The 18,968-nt window shown below is 36.6% G+C and overlaps 1 protein-coding gene across 1 annotated transcript in view; it reads right to left on the reverse strand.

Annotated features, from left to right (window-relative positions):
* tbkbp1 (TBK1 binding protein 1) overlaps window positions 1-18,968 on the reverse strand; it is a 55,075-nt gene that overhangs the window by 21,607 nt on the left and 14,500 nt on the right. Inside the window, exon 2 of the mRNA XM_051124745.1 lies at window positions 6,751-6,993. Within this exon, the coding sequence (XP_050980702.1) occupies window positions 6,751-6,870 (120 nt within the window). The 5' untranslated portion in view covers window positions 6,871-6,993. The remainder of the gene's footprint in view (window positions 1-6,750; window positions 6,994-18,968) is intronic.

Raw genomic sequence — 18,968 nt, forward strand, 5'->3', positions numbered from 1 at the left:
CAGTATCACTTTTTACTGTATTTTTGGTCAAATGCAGCTTTGGTGAGTATAAGACACATCTTTCAAAAACATTTCAAATCTTACTAACCCCAAACTTTTAAATGATAGCGTATGGCAACAGTGAAAGGAAAAAAATGCTAATGAATAGGTTTTTGACCTTGAATGACCTCCAGATGGGATACAATAGTCACTAATATATGATTAACAATTCAAAAACATCAGTATTAGTTGTTTTTTAGGTAACTGCCGGAATATATATAGAATATATATATATTTATAGGAATGCAAGTTGGTGACTAAGTAAGATCATTAGTCACCAATGAAAAAATCCTTTGCATTTAGAGAGGTCTGCTCTTGTAGGCTCCAAGTTCAGCTCCTACATCATCTTCTACCTCACTACTGGCACCAGTAGATGCTGTTTGCTTTGATGTGAAGGATCTCATATATTTTTACTCCTACGAGCTTTTGGAGCTGTGTGCATTAGTTCCCCACGTTTAGCCCTTTACCAGGCAGTGAGCCACACTGAACGCAGAACCCTGGAGGCGCTCTCTCTCTCGGCTTCTGCAAAAACAGCTGCTCTTCAGAGGCTAGCCGTCGTTGGTGCGTATACATGCATATGTTTGGGCAGGGCCAAACCAAAAAGCTTTAAAGATATCCAATCCGGAGCATCTTCTACCTGCAGCTCCCCAGAGGCCTGGCAGCTGCCCAACCTACCGAGCTGTACCTAAAGATTACATCAAATGAACCAGCAGTTTTGTACATTTATTTATACAGTGCTTTTCACAATGCATATTATTCAAAAGCAGCTTTACAGAAAATGCTGTTTTTAGCTGTAGGAGAAGTATTTTGTTGTCAGCCAAAGATGAGTGTGTCAAAGTAATGACCATATGGCAGCTATAAGTTATGTAGTTAGTAAAAATCATGCATTCAGTTAAGCAGACACAATGCTTGTAATCATTCCAATATAAGTTAAATACTTGATAGTTGTCAATATCAATCCAATATTCATTTTGAAGGAAACCCTGGGTATTAAGACTTAATATAAGGTAAATGATATATAGTTGAAAACCCATGAAAGATTTACGTTATTTAAAAAAAATCTACATTGTTTTATACATATTTTGGACTATGTGGGGCACCGTTATTTCGATGACGTGAAATGGTTGCACTCTGTGAGCTACTGCTGTTACCTGTTGCTATTTTTACCACAACACAACTCAGAAAATAAAATACTGATACGATGATCGCAGCTACTGAAAGAGCTTATAGGTGGTGATGAATATAAGTGTTGGCTTAAACCAAATGCCATACCATCGATTTTTCCCCGCAAAGAGTGGGAAATGCCCTCCGATATTGAGTGAAATCCACGGTAAGAAGCTCCTTTAGTGGCTGCGGCGTCATGACAAGTGTCGGCATGTTTACATCCTGCCAGGATGGCATCTAGTGTTTCTTGTCTGCCGTTTGTAAGCTCTTTCAGTAGCTGTGGTGTACTAAAAGCTTTCAGGGCATCAGGGCTAAAGTGGAGAGAACAAAGACGCAGGTCTTTAGAAAGTTTTATTCATCCACCGGCATCTTCCTGTTCTTTTCTCCTGTTCTTATTGCTAGGAAAGCAGTGAAGACTTACATTGCTTCACTTGTTGCCCTTTCGGATGAAAATGACAACCAAAAGCTGCACTATGTGGCATCGTCTGAGTTTTATGAGTTGTGTTGTGGTAAAAATAGCAACAGGTAGCGCCAGTAGCTGACCAAGTGCAACCATTTCACGTCATCGAAATAATGATCCTCCCCATAGTCCAAAATATGTGTAAAACAATGTGGATTTTTAAATAATGCAAATCTTTAATGGGTTTTCTACTTCAGTAAGAGAAATAATTTATGTTATATTAAGCTATACAAGTCTTAAAGGAGAAGTCCACTTCCAGAACAATTTACAAATAATGTACTCACCCCCTTGTCATCCAAGATGTTCATGTCTTTCTCTCTTCAGTTGTAAAGAAATTATGTTTTTTTAAGGAAAACATTTCTGCATTTTGCTCCATATAATGGACTGATATGGTGCCCTGATTTTGAACTTCCAAAATGCAGTTTAAATGCGGCTTCAAACGATCCCAAATGCAGTTGTAAATGATCCCAGCCGAGAAAGAAGGGTCTTATCTAGTGAAACGATCGGTTATTTTAATAAAAGAATAAAATGTATATACTTTTTAATGCTAAACGCTTGTCTTATCTTACTCTGTTTTTGTTCCGGTTCATGACAGTTAGGGTATGTCGAAAAACTCCCATCTCATGTTCTCCCTCAACTTCGAAATCATCCTGTATTGCTGTTTTACATTTTTTGTTAAGGGCGTTTGATCTTCTTTGCATGTTCACTTTGCAAAGACTGGGTCAGTACTTCTGCAGCGATGTAGGAGTTTTTTGACACACCCTAACTGTCTAGAGTCAGAATACACAGAGTTCAGGGAGAGACAGGCAAGACGAGCATTTGAGATGTACAAGTATTTCAATTGTATTATTTTAATGAAAATAACCAATTGTTTCGCTAGATAAGACCCTTTTTCCTCAGCTGGAACCCCATTTGGGACGTTTAAAGCCGCATTTAAACTGCATTTTGGAAGTTCAATATAGGGGCACCATATCAGTCAATTATATGGAGAAAAATGCAGAAATGTTTTTTTCAAAAAACTAAATTTCTTTACGACTGAAGAAAGAAAGACATGAAATTCTTGGATGACAAGGGGGTGAGTACATTATATGTGAATCTTTGTTTTGTAAGTGGATTTCTCTTTTAATATTCAGGGTTCCCTTTAAGATTTGATTTAAGATGACATTTAACAATGTTATTATATTACTTTTTTTAAATATTAATTTTAAGTGAGCATTGGATAATGGCTAAAGTAGTCTAAATGTATAAATGGGGAAATAAAATGAACAATAACATGTTTAACATTCGCCTGTATACATAAATTGAAATATATCTAATATTGGCAGATAACTGATATGATACTAAAATATCATATAGTGTTTTCAAGCTGAGTCATTGCTATCATTTCTGAGTACTGATCATTTTACAGATTAGAGGAAAGCTACTCAGTTATGTTAAAAGATTAATAGAGACATGGTCTACTTAACAGAGTAATTGAGTTATCTAAACTGCATCAGAAGCATTTCAGTTTTGTGTATAAGTGGCTTTGTGTGTTTTCATGTGAGAGCCTTGCATGTTAATTATAGAGAGCATGCATACTTGTTTATGTACAGCTCGACTCACGTGTCAGATGGGCTATAAATAAAGCTCTTTCATAAAGCAGACATGAAGCAACACAGCTCTTAATAAGTGCTGTCCAGCCACAGTATTCAGTTGCTGAACACTCATAGATCACCATTTTGTCACACGGAAACTGCAAAGACACTCTATAATAGTTCAATAAAACCAGAATTAGTGGTGTAACTATTGGTGCAATAATAATTGATGGGTCTCCATCATTTCCACCCTCCCTAAGATTTTCATATTTAAAAAAAAGTCTCTTATGCTCACTAAGGCAGCATTTATTTGATCAAACATAGAGTAAAACGGTACAAACAGTAGTCTATATACATGAAAATGTAACTTATACATATCAACATTATAAGTCTCAACTATCAATGTGTCTTTTCTTCTGACAGGCTACATTAATTAGTTAGATTTAGTTGTTTACTTACTGTAGCTATATTTAGGACAAACAGATTAATCAGATGATTAATCTATCTACAGATTCATGTTTATGTTTAAGTGTCTCACTTTTTCTTAAAACGGTACAGTGCTACATATTAAAGACCTATCAGAAACATAGTTTGGCTTACTCTTTTTGATCTATCGAACTATAATTGTTCAACACAGGAAGTGGTTATTTACTTACTGCTTTGTGCTCTTTTTCAGTGCATTTCTCTGCTGTGTGCTAGATATCCATATTATTTCTCTCTGTGTGTGTCCACTCTGCTCTACTCCAATTAAATGCCCTATATAGTACATCTGTGACCGTGTCACTGTCTCTGCATTAATGTCAGATGAGGAAGCGAGGAGCAGGAGAAAGGGTTTGGGCTAACAAGAATGTCTACACCCCATTTTTTAACTGGATAATTCTGTCACATATACGACACTAGCTAAAAAAATACTGCATACACTCATAGTAAAAGTAACAGGTTAATTTGATAGGCCACTGCATTTGAAAATGAGTCATTTTGATATTTTAATAAGCTTAATTATGTTTAACATACTATTTTATCTAAGTCTATGAGACCACATTGAAAATCTGGGATGTTTTTATTTAAACCTGGAAACAAGCTGCGGTTTTAAACAAGGAAAGTTACATAATGGTAATTTAGGATTCTGCACCATTTCTAGGTCACTAATCAAAAGTTATGCGCGCTTCCACTGAAGCACAAGATGCTTTGTGGATCACTCTCAAATCAAGCTGTATAACATGATCATCAGGTTTTACACAAACTTGTGGAGTTTATGCAGATCAAGTGCTGTAATCATATAAAATAATTGCTGATGAATTTTATAGTATTTTCACTGGACTTTGAACCCCAATGTAGAATTTAATGGTTTTAGAATATGTGGCTTCTGTGAACGATATATACATAATGTATGAGAGAAAGTAGCTATAGAGGAGACAGTGAAGAACAGTAACGCTAGACACTTTTAGTGTTTTAATCATTACACATAAAGCTATATTGTACAGTGTAAAGGTTGTATAAAGATATATTGTTCTACAGTACATGTAAAAAACTTATTCAAAGTTGTTAAATTACTGGAGTGCTGGAATTATATGTCAATCTTTCTGCTTAAAAAAACACATTTCATTGACTATTAGGTTCCTGCATCAGCAGCACTACACGTATGCGTCGTGATACTCATGAATGCACGTCGAAGACTGACATGGGAGAAAAGAAATTGTTGAATAAAGTCATTATTTTTGTTTTCTTTGTGCACAAAAAGTATTCTTATAGTTTTATAAAATTATGGTTGAAGCACTGATGTCACATAGACTATTTTAACAATGTCCTTACTACCTTTCTGGGCCTTGAACATGGTAGTTGCATTGCTGTCTACACAGGGTCAGAAAGCTCAAGGATTTGATTAAAAATATCTTAAAGGAGTAGTTCGCTTCCAGAACAAAAATTTACAGATAATGTACTAACCTCCTTGTCATCCAAGATGTTCTCTTTTTCTTCAGTTGTAAAGAAATGATGTTGTTCGAGGAAAACATTTCAGGATTTCTCTCTTTCTATCTTGTCTAGCTCTGTGTGAACTCTTTGTATTCTGGTTCATGACAGTTAGGGTATGTCTAAAAACTCCCATCTCATTTTCTTCTCCAACTTAAAAAAAAAAAAAAAAAATTGTTTCTCTAGATCAGAACCTTCTTCCTCGGCTGTCAAAATGAAGGCTTTTGAGGAAAACATTCCAGGATTTTTCTTCATATAGTCGGATTTCAATGAGAATCAGTGGGTTAATGGTCCAAATTGCAGTTTCAATGCAACTTCAAAGTGCCCTACACGATCCCCCAGCCAAGGAATAAGGGTCGTATCTAGTGAAATGATTGGTCATAAAAAAAATAATAAAGATTTATATAATTTTTAACCGCAAATGCTCAAATTGTACTAGCTCAATCAACTTTACACATTGCATAATCACGTTGGAAAAGTTGCGCAAAAAAATGATGTTTTTCGCCCTACCCCATCTCGTTTTTTCTTCCAACTTCAAAATCGTCCAACATCATTGTTTTACCTTTTTTTGTAAAGGCCGTTTGACTTCTTTGCACATTCGCTTTGTAAACACTGGGTCGGTACCTTCCACAGAATGCGTTAAGTCGAGCTTGTGCAAGATGAGCAATTTGTTTTAAATAATGCTTGAGGCTCTATGCTTACTTTTCGTTTTGGAAGCACTTGTGCTCCTAACTTAAAATTTAAGAGCCCAGTCAAAAATTTCAGGAACACCTTCTAATCAATAATCAAAAAATCTGGTAAAAAATTAGCCTTCCGATTACGAGGTGATATTTGACTCAAAGTGACTTACAGGGGAATTTTATTTTTACATTTGTAATGACATTTTTTCTAACTTTAGTAAAAGTATATCATCCCTTGTTAAATTAAAATAATAATAATAATAATTTGAATATAGAAATATTAAATAATTTGAATAACTGAAAAGATACTTTAAAAATAAAACTAAAACTGGCCGCAGGTGCCGGCAGGTCACTGATTTTATCACTGAATCATTCATTCATTTGATTCATTCAAACAGCTGATTCATTCAGGAATGAAGCAAGTGTCTTTGTGCATGGGTAATTGAATCACTGACTCACTAGATTCATTTAAAAATGCACATTCATTCATAAATGAAACGCTGCTGTGTTTAAATATATATGAGAATAGGCTCAGCTGTGACTTTGCTTCAAACTATTTTTGACATTAAAAAGTATATAATTTGTATACCAATTGTTTTGCTAAATTTAAATTTAAATTTGTGTTCTGGAAGTAAACTGATTGGTCAGATCACATGTCAATCAAACTCCCAGTGAAGGGTCAACTAAATGTGCTACTTGCCATTTCTTTCTCTCTTTTTTTGTGAAAAAGTACACCTTTTTCAATTTTAATTTAACTGATCTGCCCACACTGCCGGTAGTTATGCCGCTGACCAACATCTAAGGTGACCTCCACTGATATCTGTTACAATATCAAAGGCTAAAGGATCTTTAGGGCATTTTGTACCTTTATCTCGTAAATCTTGAGTTTTCTTTTGATGTCTGCATTTTCTCGCTCGAGGCCGGCCAGTCGGGTCTTAATGTCCTGGTAGGCGCTGATGAGGGCGAAGTGGGAGGCAGAGTACATGTCTTCTGATAAAGGAGAGTTGGACCAGCCCACCCCACAGCCATCTTCTTTCAGACCCTCGTTACCTCCCAGCAAGCCCAACTGACCCCCCGAAGAGAGACTCCATGACCCCTGATCCTCAACCTGTGAGATGTGAGAGAAAAAGAAAAAGATTGTTTATGTGAATTAAATGTGAGCTAATCAGCTTTGGGACTTGCACTCTTTCATCTTAAGCGTCATTTTTCACTTCTTCAATGGTTTTGTTGTCATGCACAAGCTCCACTTCACCACCCTCAGGATAATTATTTCCTTTCGCAACTATGTTTCTTCTCATTAGTATTGACATCCACACTACTGTCTGTCAGTACAAACCACCAACCCACACCAAACAAAAAACAAACGCCAGTGAGATTTTATCTTTCTCAACCATGTGCCTTTTATCTTCTCTGGACATGTTTGGTTTTTTGGTTACAAAGTGGACTGACCACAGTCAATGAGACATTATACATTATTCAGGAAGACAAAGGCTAGAGATACTTGAAAGAGCCGAGCTGCATGACCTGATTCAAGTACACGCTGTGCTGCGAAGAGAATGACATCACCGCCTAGCAACACCGCCTGAGATCACCTGTATAGCCACCATTTCTTACAAACTCTTCCAGGGTCAGCAAATTTTGTGAACACAGCGTTGTGTTGACAGTAAATTTGCTGGAGAGAAAAATATGCGCTTCAAAAATCTGCTACGATTCTAATTTTTTATTGATAGGGTACATCGAAACTGTGTTCCGAAAACTAATGAGCTGCCTAGCTGTCTTCTTCTAAGCATCCTAACTGAAAAGAAACCTCATAAGTGACAGATTTGGAGCGCTCTACATAGGCAGTAATGCTGTGCGTCATAAAAATAGTGTTCCTCACACACCACACAGGAGATATGACTCATAATTGATGGCAATAGTTTGCTGTTAGCATGTTGCTAAGCTAATGATGCAATACATGGCCATAAGCAAACACTGTATACACTTAAAATTGATATTTGGCCCAATTGGTCTTAGACTGAAGTATTTTTTACATACATTGAATCTGACTGGCTTAGAGGAGTGTGATATAGAGGTGTGCGATGCTGACCAAAAATATATCTCAATATTTTCTGGGATTTTATCAATTTTATCTTCATTTTCTATGTGGTCAGTTCACAGCAGCGATAGAAATTTCCAATAAGTTTAAATCGATTTTTACCTTTTATGGGCATTTTACCTTTATAAAGACATTTTTTTCTAAAAGTGTGCATCATCATCTTACATTTAACCAGTCAAGACATTTAGGCTGTTTCCAAGCAAATAAAAATCTGTATCAACAAAATTAATCTTTGCAATACAGAGGAAACACAAGCTGCATTTAGCATTTAGATGTATTTACAAACTGTTTAAAGCAGCTCTGATGGACATGGAATACTTTAACCTACAGTTACAAATACATAAATAATGTTTTGATATTTTAAACATAAAACGTCGAATAATGATATTTGTAATGGTTCCGTTATAGCTGCCACGTGGTTGTGCAGCTCCGACGGGAATTTAACAATGAAATGAATTGTTCTACCCACTGGATTATGGTTTTTAACATCTACACCTTCCCCAACCCTACTTACTTAAGCCCTTACTATAATAATAAAAAAAAAAGTTTTACTGTTGTACTGTTGAATCTACAAAGAATCAGTGGTTAACATTCATTTTTTCAACAACACCTCAGCAGTACAATTCCAATCTTGTGTTGTGTTCCCATCATTTTACTGACGACTGCTTTTCCAATCTCGGGGAGTACAACGCGGGACTCACCAAACGCTTGCTCTTAAAAGATAGATCAGTGCCCAGTTTATTTGGACCGGCTTGCTCCTTTGAACCTCTAGCTGTAAGTATGATTAATAATTGATGAAATACGTAGTTGTGTATGTTATATTGTGTAACAACCCTGCACATGTCTTGCTAACTGGCTAAATCACGCTTCTGTAGTTCTGTTGTTCAGCTGTGGGCCCACTGTAGTCTAAAAATTAGTGATTGATGCAGCTTGACTGTCTTTATGTCTCATTAGTTGGAGTAATGACAAAGGATGAGCACAACTATACACAGTGTAATGCATTATACAATGTTGAATTTTACAAAATAGAGATGTGCCTGGTTCGCTTACATAAGCAAATTGCGAGCACTTTTTGGAGAAAACTAAAGTGTTTTTATACCTTGCATACATGTAAACATGTTTTAGGAGACTCATAAAACAATATTAGCAACCTTTAAAATGGCATAATAGAAGCACTTTAAAAAACAATTTATCAGTGTAATCACTAAAGCTGTCTACACTGTGAAATGAATCTCATACTTTCATTGTATGTACATCTGCACTTTGTTTATGATGGGAGAACTTAGTATTTGCGCACGCTCAACAAAACTGAAGTTGCAGCGATGACTCATCTGATCGCCTCTGATTGGCCATTGCATTCCTGTGCAAAACTGTAAAAATGCCTAAAAAGAATTACGGTGCAACATGAGCAGATCTTAATTCAATGGCGTAATCAACACTTACTATTCATTTTCACTTTATTAGCAACAGACGTAATAGATTTAATTTGTTTGTGCAGGGGGATTTATGTCCAATTTAGTGGCTTTTTTGCCCCAAGTTAACTTGTTTATTGAACTGTTCAATATCACATTTGTAATCAAGCTAATTTTTGGAGATAAAAACGGCACTCTTCGTGTAATATTGATTAACTGTATGAAATGATATAAATGTATACATTTTCTGCCCCCACATATTAAATTTGGTGGTCATTCTAAATACATTTTAATAGACTGAATCATGCAGTGACAGAATGCACTCTGTGCTTACTTGATTTCATCACGTAACGTATGTTTGCACTCTGTAGGTGTGTTTCATTTTTTTTTTGTAATATATTCGAATATGGCAACTCGCACATTGTTAAAAAAACAATTATAATATTATTGCAAACTACATATAGCGCACACTACAATATTCTAGTGATATCGTAACTCAAACCGTTTCACTGTTTGTATCAATCCGCTTGCGGTATTTCTCACAGCCCAAATCCACTATATGTCTTGTGTCATGGAATTTAGTTTTTTAGGCAAGAATGTACTTCTTTAGACTTCAAAAATGTAGTCTGTTAATAAAAATAACGTCTGTTTGAAAATATTCTTCAATGTTTTCGTAGATCTGAGCTACAGGGCGTCAGCAACCATTCAGTGCTCATGAACGTGCAGAGAGCACTTACCTTGGCCAGATCTTCTGGAATTTTTTTTAGATATATTATTATCTGTAATAATATTGGACAATAACCAATATGGTACCAAAATTTTGAAACAGCTTTTGCATCAGAAGTCTATGGTGATATGAAGTTTTGGATTTTGGAAACAAGCTATAGGGTCAAAATAAAACCACAGAAGTGCAGTAAAAGAAGTGCACTTGAACACATGCTGTCAGACAGCCATATTTGTAGAGGTGTATCTTTATTACTCCCCTGTGTTTAGCCTTCATGCCCTTCAGTCCCTAGAGCTCACTGTCCACACCATGACGAATCGCTGCACTGCTCTCGCCAACACTCATTCACAACAGACAGCACTGCCTCAACAACAAGGCAGGACACAAACATGGATAGATAACATGGAGTAAGCAGAAAAAACATAACATCTTCACTGTAAACTGTGTTTCGTAAGATGATATGGATATGTGTGCAGCATCAGGTTGGCCATCTGATACAGCACGGAGGTGTGAGGAGATTTTACTGCACACAAAATGAGTCAGATGCTCCTTACTTAGTGAGCTATTTTTGATCACTTGCGTACCAATGCTCAAAAACGTACAAAGAAGCCTTGGACCTCTTCCTGGGTGTTCTCTCAATTCTACTCTCTCTCTTTCTCTTCATCCTTCAGGGTAATCCAGAAAAACACCCACTCACACCGATACATTTGCTCAGGCATGGCTAAGCAGCATGGCCATGGGGGGAGAGATTGCTGTTCTGATGAAGGTGTGAATGTGTGTAGGTGGAAGAATATCACTTTAGAGACATTCCGACCCACTACATTAATACAAGTGTGTTCTCACCCAGGGTTCTCTCTGTGCTGATAAGGAGCTGCAGCACAATGTACTTATCTCATGTGGCATCTGTGTTATTGCAAATATCTTGAAAGGTCATGTACATATATTTATATCTCGGAAAATGAAGTTGCATGATTATCACAGTTATAAAATATTTGGCTAAAGCTCAGCAATCAGAAATGTGTAAATTTGGAAATTCCCAGTGAAATTCAAAACAATGAATTAATCATGAAAATGCAATTTTGCTTGGTGTATAAAAATAAATCTACAATACATATATTTCTTTATTAAAGTAAATTTTTTTATACAAAATTAAATATAGTTTTTTTTATTATAATTAAGAAATGTACATTTCTTTATTCAAATATAATATAATTAATATAATATAATATAGGGTGGTTTTCCAGACTGGGGTTTGTGAGTTGATGAAAAGCTATTAATGAATTATACTGACTGTAGAATTAATGTCAAATCATGTCAAATCAAATCAGTTAAATAATTGTAGTCTGATTCACTGAGACATGCATATTTCATTATCATAATTATCAAATATTCATTTTTTTACAGTACAACTGTAATTTATAACAGAAATATATTTTCATCTTTATTTTTTTTAATTAGTTAAAACAAACTACTATTACAGGGGTTCTACTACTATTATTAGGGGTTCAAGCGTGTAGGTATTTCACATTTTTTGAAAACCTATTTTTGCGAACTGGTTCTAGGTTTTTCGCCCGTTTGGAACCAAACCAGTGCAGAAGAGTGAATATCAATAATTATCAAAATTAGCTGAACTTTCGACTCACCCTTGCAAAGGGACACCAAAACATTCGAAAGGGGCAGGGCCACTTTTAGGCAAATGGCTATAACTCCTGAACGGAATGAGATATCTCCTCCAAATTCTGAACACTTATGTAAGAGCTCAATCTAAGGTGACAAGAAAAAAATCGCAGAGCTTGGCCACTTGGTGGCGCTATAAGAGGGAAAAAAACACAAATTGGCTATAATTGTGCAACCATTTGTCCTATCAACATGAAAATCGGTATCCACAGCCTTGGGATGAAGTGCCACAATGGTCTACAACGACATTTGTGTATCTCATTGGCCGACGAATTTTGAGCACCTGTTAGACAAGGTTAACGGAGGCAGATCGGAACGAAAGGTCTGAGAGAAATTTGAAAGAAATCGGGCAATGGGGGGGTGATATTGAATTTTTCAAGGGCATAAACAATTGTACGTCACAAGGTTCTAGAACCACTGCTGTCAATTAAATCATTTGTTAAATGATTAAGAAGATCTAAAAAACCTACTTTCGCGAACTAGGCCTAGCTTTTACGCTCAGTCTAGAAAAAACACTGCTGAAGTACACTCTAAAAAACACTGCGTTGTTTTTTTAACCCAATTGCTGTGTTATGCCTTTAGGGTCATTATATTGGGTTATTTTTCCAGTGTTGGGTAGTTTTTTGTGTAACCCAGCTGTTGGGTTAGTGGCCGGGTCGATCTCACTGACCGCTGAAACTATACAGCCCCCGCCCGCCCCCCCCCCCCGTTTTACGCAACGCAACATACAGACAAGATGTTATCTTTCAGGTACGAGTAAAATGTGATGCAGCGGTCTGAAGTTCACAGTTTACCCAGGGAATAGCAGCCCATCGCTGGCTCAGATTTCAACAACACACTGGCACAAGAATCAGCACTATTTCGGTTAAAAAGGATACCAGAGAAAAGTTTAATATACTTGAATTAAAATATCACTTTTAAATGTTATATTTTTATTTCTAAAATGGTTGTTAAATGAATTTAAATACATGCAAAGTTGAAAAATTATGCTACATAATTCATTTTGTCGTATATTTTTCACTTATTAATATATGTTCACATTTTGATTATTACTATTGCCTTTAGTAATTCTGTGTCTGCTTTTTAATCTCCAACCTATTTTTGGTTCATTTAAACCAGCAATATTAATTTTAATTCAATATTTGAGTTAAATTAAAACAACCCAGCATGTTGGGTCAAAGATTTAAACCAACTGACTGGGTTAAAATAACCCAACGCTGGGTTTGTCCATATTTGACCCAGTGTTGGTTTACAAAATAACCTAAATTGGGATGTTTTAATAGTGTATAATTCTCTGGACTCTCTAGGTCAATAATTACCAAAACAATGTTGATATTGACCTTTTGAGAAGCTATAATGTAGTCGTTTAAACAAGGGGCCTGTCCAAATTTACCCAAAATCCTATAAAGCTTAAAGGGAAAAACTCAAAACTTCACAAAATCTGCTGAGCACATGTGACCGGTAATTCTAAACAAGCATGCAAAATTTTAAAGGGGATCAGATCACAGCTGGCACTATAACAGTTGTAAAAAAAAAAAATTACATTTCTATGGTAAATTACCTGGATTTGCCCAAAATGCTTTTTTAAATCATTGATTTAGGTGGTTACAGTAATACAGTAATACAGTAATATAATATAATATAATATAACATAATATAACATAATATAATATTATATTTTCTCAACCAGGATTTCAATCTGAGTCTCTTTGTTTGCTAAAACTACACCTGGAATAACATCTTACACATATAAACAAACTACCAAGTTACTAAAATGATTTTATTCCTGCCACTGGTTCCCCTCTAAAACAAACAGGTGCATCACTCGCCTGCATCCTATTGACAATAGTGCTGCTCTGACACAAACATACAGCCATCCCAGTCTCAGTGAAAACAAGAATTTAAGCACAGGGATTATAACACGGCTCTGACAATTTGTTAGGGCTCAAAACCCTGGCAAGATACAAGAGAAAACAGACAAACGGGACACTCTTTCCATGGCTAGCACACCAGACATCTATCTTCCCATCTCACTCCATCTCACCTATTGTCTTGCTCTCCCCTGCACCTAATTTTGTGAACACTTACACTCTGCGCACACCTATTAAGAATTCCACAGCTCTCCTCCCTGCTTCATTAGAGCAATTACCACAGGAAGTCATTTGTTACCTGGGGCCTAGATGGCACTGGCACAGACACGGACACACACGCTCTCTCTCACACACACATATTTCAGCAGAGATATTTTCAGCAACTCATTCACAATTCGTCATTATTAAATGACAAAAAAAATCTTTAAAGCTCTGTTCTAAATTATGTTACACCACTGAAATTCAAAATCTAATGGTAATTATATAATACCTGAAATTATATGTGTAAATTAAAATGTGTGCATGTCTCTTAAATCATTATGAGATTGAAATTAACATCATTTGCATCACATTATGTTGAAATGATGCTACTTTCAAGAGAGATCGGCACGTACAACATCTGAATTATTTAATAATCTGTCAAAATTTACGAAACACCAGCACCCAACTTTCTTTTGCAGACAGTGCTATTGCATAATTTCCCTCAGTCACACTTGCTCATGAAATTGGCTGGCATCCTAAACATTTACCACAAGCCGCATGCAATTACAGACAGCAGGACACAGTCGTATCGGACTCAAGCCCATTTTGTCACGGGGAATCTGGCTGCTATATTGCAAATATCATGGCGCACACACACAAACAAACACACACACCTGTTATTTCAGTGGGGTGTGTATGTGTGTGTTTCTGGCATGGTTTATGGCCCCTCACTTGGCGGACGATTAGCAGGGTTGCAAGAGAGGTGTGACTGCCTGTGATAAAAAAAATGACCGCTGCGGTTCTACAGGTGTGTATTCACACACATACACACACAAGCAAGAATACATATGCCTACACACACATCTATGCATCCCACACTTTATGGAGAGAAACAACCATAACACAAGCGTGAAAAAATGTAATGGGATATTCAAGATGGAATGACAATAAAAGAGCAAAATCACATATTTTAAAACCCAAAACACAATGTATGTGCCAAACTAAACATTATCCATTGTTTGTGCCATATTAAAAAAAAGCCCTGGTACAATAAAACACAGCTATTAATGGCCAGCGAGTAGAGAACATTTGGCTACACCACAATGAAAAATATATTTTTTTTCATAATATCTGGACAAAATTGGAACACAGCTCTTGTTTATTGAATTCAAGGTTTTCAGCCAAACCCATTACCACAGGTGTATAAAACCATGCAGTCTGATTTTCCAAACATTTGTGAAAAAAACAAGCTCTTCTGAAGAGCTAAGTGAATTTAAGCATGATACTGGGATTCCACCCTTTGCAATAAGCCAGTTTGTGAAATTTCATCTGTGCTAGATATTCCACGGGCAACTGTAAGTGGTATTATTGGAAAGTAGAAGCATTTAGGAGCAGCAGCATTTCAGCCATAAAGTGGAAGACCATATAAAGTCACAGAGCATACAAATTATGGGTTTCCATAAAAGTATTTTAAAGGAAACCTATTATGCACATTTTTACAAGAAGTAATATGAGTCTCAGGTGTCCCCAGAATGTGTCTGTGAAGTTTCAACTCAAAACACCCCACAGATCATTTTTTATATATAATTTTGATAATGCCTATTTTGAGTGACAGCAGAAACACGCTTTTTCATGCATGTCTCTTTAAATGCAAATGAGCTGCTCCCCGTCCCCTTTTCCAGAATAGGGCTGTGCCTTTACAGCTCGTAACTCAGATACTGTGCTAAAAAACATCTGTTTGGTTTTGATTATCAGGTCTGTCGCACTAAAATTATGTTTTAAAGCCATATAAAATTCCGCTATACAGTTTTCTGAGGGCACACATCCAAAGCGAACACACAAAAAGGCATGCGGGTACTAAGTTCTCTTTCATGTCTTATTGCACTTAAACAGTCAAATACACACAAGTCTATGTTAAAAACACACAGGAGTTACAAAAACAGTCGGTTATGTCTGTGAAGGTAAACAGCTGGGAAAGAAATGGCATGTTTATATTAGATTGGTGTGGCAGCAGTGTAATATACAGTAAATAAATCAATAAGTCCTCAATCAATGTCTACTCTGAGGCTGGGATGCTAAGTAGTGTTCTGTGCTCATCTGTGCAACCAATGACAAAACAGTTAGCTTGCATTGCTCGAAATTTTGCCATGGCGTTAGAACTGGTACACTGTTGTCACATGTTTTTTTTTTTTTATGGTTTCTGTGTTGGTAGATGCACCGGGGATCTGATTAGTGTACTAAACCACAGAAAAAGTCTGATTTTCATGATTTGTCACCTTTAATGCAAATTTAATGCTTGATTAAGTCTTTCTAAACATTTGCATAAGTAAAAATGTGCATAAAATCAATAGAGCCAGCATTTTTATGGCCATTTTTTATTGTTAAACCCTGATTAAGCTACATTTGTAATGTTATGACACATGTATCTCAGAAAATACCTAGTCATATTTTTGGTTTTCCTCACAGTTTTTAGTAACTTTCAGCCTAACCTGAAAGCAAAACTTTTTTACAATCAGAAATTCATCTTACTGTACTATCATTTTTGGTGCAACTAAGTTAGAAACAGGCTGCCTGCAAATAACTCACTATGCATTGGGCTACTGTATTGACCGTGATGATAGCAAAACGCCTCCATTTGGAGTGAAGATTGGGCTGCCACAAGTTGGCACGAGCAGCAACACAATTGAGTGGGTGTTGCAGAGGGACTGTGGTTGAGCCTCGTGGGCAAATCAGAGCATGTACACGTGTATTTTTACCACGCAGTGGGAGTAAGAAAGGTATCGATTCAGCAACTGCAAACTACCAACTGCATTCTCATGTACAAACATATGATGCATAAAGGAGGTTTGTGGAAGTCAATTTGATGTCTCACATTGAAAATAGCATGCATGCAAACAATGTAAACCAGTGAAGTTGTTAGATTGGGTTTTTAAGCAGACAAACAGATGCATGTGTGATGCATTCAGGGCAGAGAAATGAATAAAGAAGGTGAGCGGTGTGAAAGCGAGGCACAGCAGGTGTGGGTGCTGCAACTGTAGGTGGAACAGAAGATGGATGGTGGGGAAGAAAGTAAAAAAGGTTAAGCAAAATTTTACAGCTCACTATATACAGTAGCTTGCCTAACTATCCAGCTTCTAGTCATCGTATTCCCGGGTTTAGCTTTTGCTCACAATCTGTCTATTCATCTACTGACGTCTTGACCTTTCTACCTCCAGCTCTGATTCTTCTTGAGCTTATTTCCTCTTTAACTGCTAGCCTCTATCTTCCTTCCATCTTTGGCAAGTAACTAAAAAAACCTTCCCATCCCCTGGTATTAAAAGTTCAGCCATACCTCGAAAAGAGAAAATTTTACATAAGCCACTAATGAAGCACTCAGCAATTTGTTCCTCATTAAAAAGTTTTACCCCTGAAGACAAGAATAGTGCTTTTGAAAAATCATGTACACTCACAAGATGAAGGAATCTAGGAAAATAACTAAAAATACAGACTCTTTGATCCGAATTTATGCCAGTATAAAAGTTATAAAAGTACAGACTATTTGTCCATCTATCTGTCTATAGAATTAAATGACCTAAAATGCAAATTTTTTACTTGCATCTTAAAAAATCTGTACAAATAGAGCTGTACGTTTTAAAATGTCCATACTGATTTTTTCCAGGTATTTTATCACTGTCGACCAGCAGGTGTCTGAAGATGATCTGACTTGATTTTGGTGAAAATCGGACGAACGGTCTAGGAGGAGTTCAAAAAAGTAAGTTTTCAACATTAATCAAAATGGCGGACAGGAAGTTTGGATGATGATGGCAAAATCTGTATCTATGTTCTCACATGACCCAAAGAATACATTGATCAACTTGAATTCCATAACTTTTTGCTAGCATGGTCAATAGATGATCTGAGCCAATTTTGGTGAAAATCAGACAAACCATCTAGGACGCTAGAGAGTTTGAGTTAGAGACTCCAAACTTGCTATGGTTAATGTTGACACTGTCCTCTATCTGTGTGCCAAATTTCATAACTTTTCCACAAGCAGTTGTGTGGGCTGCCACAGACTTCCAGAGTATAATAATAGAAATGCCAACGGACTCAATAGGCGCCATCACACCTTCTGTGCTTGGACCCTAAATACTGTAACAAATGTATTGCTTATTGTTAGTTAATATTAGTTAATGCATATAAATATAGTTAATAAATGGAACCTTATTGTGAACTGTTACTGTGTTATAGATAGATATTGATTGATTGATTGATTGATTGATTTTGATTGACTGTCCATCCATCTAGACTATAAAAGAAAAAAATGAAGATGGTGGACAATGGAAAGTTAGGTGGAGAACACATGCACCTCATGGATACATTATTCAAAACCAATGTAATATATTCAGCACCGAGATGCATAAATAAAATGAGCGGCCCCCACTCCACACCTAATAGCGTCTCTGTGAAGATACAAATTCAATAATAGAAGTCAGCAACCTGAGCGCTGTTCACTAGGTGTTCTAGTTCATTGTTCTGTCACATAGCAACTTCAGCAAAGAGGAGGGGCATGCAGAGGAATGAATTATCGGAAAACGTTGGCTTGCTCTAGCACAATGTACTCTCTTCATATATGTGTGTGTCAATTTTTCCGCTATATGTGTTGATGTATTACTGCATTACCAAAATGAAAGCTCTGAAATGTCCTTGGCAAGGACATTTAACACCTCCAGTGAATGTCTCTTAAATTCACGCTAAAAATCAGAGTATAGAGACGGAGAGAAAAGAGAATGACGTGAGGTAAGAAATAAACAATTGGCTCTGATTAAACCGCCTTAAAATGGGTGTTACAAAAAGGATGTTGTAGTCTCACACCCACACCAGTGAACCCTGCAGAGATGAACACATTGCAATGAATGCCTCCGAGACAATCAGAGACAGGCAGGCGGGTTCTGACGTCACATGCGCGCAAATGGAGAGAAGGGGTGATCAGCATCTGCTCTGTCGTTTTTATTTTTTCTCTGAAAGGAATGTGAAGGAGGGGGCCCGGGGATGGCTGGTCGTGCAACACTCCAAGAAATATGAAGATCTGAAGCAAGGAGTGGAGGAGATGAAACTCACGCA

Source organism: Labeo rohita, chromosome 12 (genome assembly GCF_022985175.1).
Source record: "Labeo rohita strain BAU-BD-2019 chromosome 12, IGBB_LRoh.1.0, whole genome shotgun sequence".
Taxonomy (NCBI): Eukaryota; Metazoa; Chordata; class Actinopteri; order Cypriniformes; family Cyprinidae; genus Labeo; species Labeo rohita.